Genomic DNA, 4,100 nt, shown 5'->3' on the forward strand with positions numbered 1-4,100 from the left:
GACAAGGATAAATAGGGACACAAATATATGCCAAAATAAAAATTATGCATTCCGGACTACATGAATGTCATTTTATCATAATTTATAATCCCAATGTTCTTAATAGATGCTATCTTAAAAGGTTTTATAAGATTTTTGTTGGAGTCCCAGGCCTCCTCAAATCAGCCTCTCCCCAGGTTAATAGTGCCCGTAGGACTTAGTACAATATGCCCGTAGGTCTTAATACAATGTGCCCATAGGTCTTAACACAAGTGGAAGATTTACAGAGAGAAGATTTTACAAGCTGCCCGTAGGACTTATGCATATTACATATAAGATCTATCCATTAGGAGGTGACATTGCCATGTACACTCCCCCTCAATGGAAGCTTCTTGAGGCCAAGCATTGATCTGAATTTGGAGAATTTTGCACTGCATAATGGCTTTGTAAATATGTCTGCAACTTGATCTTTAGTTTGGCAATATTGAAGAGAAATATCTCCATTTAATACTTTCTCATGTATGAAGTGAGCTTGAATTTCAATATGTTTAGATCTTTGATGATAAACAGGATTCTTAGCAAGTGCAATACAACTTTTATTGTCACATAAGAGTGTGGTGCTATGACTGGATTCCATTTTAATTTCTCTTAGAAGTTGGTTTAACCAAATAGCTTCTTTAGCTGCTTCAGAGGCACTTCGATATTTAGCTTCTGTAGATGATAGTGCTATAGTTGATTTTTTTTTAGAATTCCATGTGATTGCACCTATTCCAAGTTTAAACACATATCCAGAAGTGGACTTTCGATCTATGGAATCCCTTGCAAAATCAGAATCACAATATCCATATATATGTGCATTTTTAGTATGAGAATAATAAAGACCAAAGTTAATGGTTCCTTTGATATATCTTAAAATACGTTTTTCCATTTTCCAATGTTGAACATAAGGTTCTTCCATAAATCGAGATGCAACACCAACTGCATAGGAAATATCAGGGCGAGAGATAGTTAAATAAATTAGGCTCCCAATTAATTGTCGATAAAGGGTGGAGTCAAACTTTTCACGAGGATGAGCTTCAAGTTTGATACCAGTTTCAATAGGGGTAATAGATGGTTTGCAATCAGACATATTAAACTTTGAAATTAAGTTCTAGGCATATTTTGCTTGAGATATAATGATTGAATGATGATCTTGAAAAATGGACATTCCTAAAAAATGATGAAGGCCTCCTAAATCAGTCATTTCAAAGGTAAGACTTAGTTTTTGTTTATATTTTAGTATTAATGGTGAGAGACTACTTGTAATGAGTAAGTCATCCACATATACTACAATAATAACTATATGATCATTTTCAAATTTAAAAAATAAATCATTGTCAGATTTACAACTAGAGAAACCTAAGTTTTGAAAGAAGTTTCTTAATTTAGAATACCATGCTCGAGGAGTTGTTTGAGTCCATAAAGAGATTTTTTGAGTTTACATACATAGCTCTCTTTATTTTTTTGTACAAATCCTTAAGGCTGATGCATATATATTTCTTCTTGTAAATCTCCATTTAAGAATGCGTTTTTAACATCCATTTGGTGAATTTCCCATCCATTTTGAGCAGCTAGTGCAATAAGTAAACGAATAGTCCCCATTTTGGCTACTAGTGCAAATGTTTCATCATAATCTATGCCCCGTCGTTGAGAAAAACCTTTAGCCACTAATCTTGCTTTATATTTATCAATATTTCCTTGAGGATCATATTTTATTTTATAAATCCAACGACAATTAATAATATTATGATTATGGGGTAGTGGAACAAATTCCCATGTTTTATTTTTAATGAGAGCATCATATTCTATCTGCATGGCATTTTTCCAATTTTGTTTTTCATTGGCTTCTTCAAATTTTTGGGGTTCAATTTCATATAGTGTCATTAAGGCAAAATACGTGTGTTGACTTCTAGTCATTTTAGGAATAGAAGGGTCTACATTTGAATCTTTGATTAAGGATTGAACCCACTTAGGTTTTTTAGAAGGTTGTACAAGATTATCATTAAAGGTTGATTGATTATTTTCTTCATAATTTGATGTTTCAACAATATTGTTAATTGAGCTAGGTAAGGGGGATTCTAAGATGTGAACATTTCGACTTAGAATAATATCTCTTTTTGAGGGATCATAAAGTCTAACTCCTTTTGTGTTTATCCCATACCCAACAAATATACATTGAGTAGATGTGGAGTCAAGTTTTTGTCTCTTTTGTTTAGGGATGTGAACATATGCAGGACTTCCAAATATTTTAAGATGAGAAATATTAGGTTTTTCATTTGACCATTTTTCTAAGGGAGTTGAAAGATTTAAAGATTTTGTAGGAACTCTATTTAAAATATATATAGTTGTATTCATAGCTTCAGCCCAAAGAAATTTTGGTGTATTAGAAGAGTGCATCATAGATCTAACCATTTCTAAGATGGTTCGATTTTTTCTTTCAGCAACCCCATTTTGTTGGGGAGAATAAGGACATGTTAGTTGTCTTTGTATCCCACATATTGCAAAAAAATTGTCAAAGTCTCTATTAATGTATTATGTTCCATTATCTGTTCTAAGAATTTTAATTTTGTAATTAGATTGATTTTCAACTAGAGTTTTAAATTCTTTAAATTTAGAGAGAACTTCATCTTTATTTTTAAGGTAATATCCCCAAATCATTCTAGAATAATCATCGATAAATGTAAGGGCATAGAGGGATCCCTTAAGAGAATGAACTTGAAATGGCCCCATTAGATCACTATGAAGTAATTCTAGGGTTTCATATTGCTTTCGATTATGATTCTTGTTAAAGGGTTGTATATGTTGTTTACCTAAGAGGCAACCTTTACAAGCTTCTAATTTATTTTCAATTTTTGGTAATCCAATTACAAGGTTATGACGAGACATTTCATTTAAGCTCCTAATATTAAGATGTCCTAATCTTTCATGCCATAATTGTGTTTCATTTTTTATTTGTGTAGATAAGCAATTTTCTTTTGAAGTATTATTAAAAATAAAAAGTCCATCTTTTTGAATGCCTCCTGCAACAATGGTTTTATTTTGATCTTTAATGTACCATTTATCTTTTGTAAGAGAAATTTTAAAATTATCTTGGGTGAGTTGAGAACAGGATAGCAAATTTTTTCTTAAATTTGGAACAAATAATGCATGTCCAATGGTATCCTCAAAAATTTTAAATCTGCCCATTCCTTCAGCTTTAATTACTGAATTATCTCCTAAATATATATTTTCATTACAAGGTTCTACATCGAATAAAACATCATACATGTATGTCATATGTCTAGATGCTCCACTATCAAGAATCCATTCATCATTAGTTGATGCAGGTAAGGCAATATAAAGTGCAATATTCCCATTTTGATTTTGATTTGTGTTAGGTTTATAATTTTGATTTTTATGAGATCTCTTTTTGTTATGAAATCTACTTTTATTTTGATTGTTATGATATCTATTTCTATTTTTATTTAAAAACCTTTCAGAGTGGCCTGGTTTACCATAATGAAAACACTTTAATTGGTTGGTTTTGCTAATTATCTAAGAATTTTTAGAATGGTGAAATGATTTGGAGATATTATCTTTATTTTTATTGCGATGTGTATATGATTTGTTATTATTTTTTTCTTGACATAAAAGAGCTTTCGAAGCTTTCTCTTTAGAATCAAAGTTTAACATTACCTGTTCTTCTTGAATAAGAAGAGAAGATAGCGTTGATAAATTAGGAAGATCATCTTCATTTTGATACCTAGAGTTTAAAATGGAAATAAAATTTCTAAATCTTTCATGGATGTTGATTTGTATTATAAAGTACAAAAGTTTATCTTTTATTAGATCACATTTGCATCCTTCCAATTGAGATTTAATATTTTTTATCTTGGCAAGATAGTTAATTACTTTTTCATCCCCTTTCATGGGAGTTGTAAATAATTCTAAAATTAATTTAATTATTTTTGAAAGCCTAAATCCTTCATGCATGGATTCTAATAATTTCCAAGCTTCAAAAGGTGATTCTATGTTCCCAATGTGTAATAAAAAATCATCTCCTACACTTCTTAATAAAATTGACAATGCTTCTTGTGATCTAT

General features: G+C 30.5%; 1 protein-coding gene across 1 annotated transcript; it reads right to left on the reverse strand.

Annotated features, from left to right (window-relative positions):
* Positions 1-325: 325 nt before the first annotated feature.
* LOC131856575 (secreted RxLR effector protein 161-like) lies at positions 326-1,108 on the reverse strand. The gene has a single exon (XM_059208417.1). It carries the CDS (start codon positions 1,106-1,108, stop codon positions 326-328), a length of 783 nt encoding a protein of 260 aa, XP_059064400.1.
* Positions 1,109-4,100: the final 2,992 nt, after the last annotated feature.

The sequence above is a fragment of the Cryptomeria japonica genome, chromosome 7 (genome assembly GCF_030272615.1).
Source record: "Cryptomeria japonica chromosome 7, Sugi_1.0, whole genome shotgun sequence".
NCBI classification, from domain to species: Eukaryota; Viridiplantae; Streptophyta; class Pinopsida; order Cupressales; family Cupressaceae; genus Cryptomeria; species Cryptomeria japonica.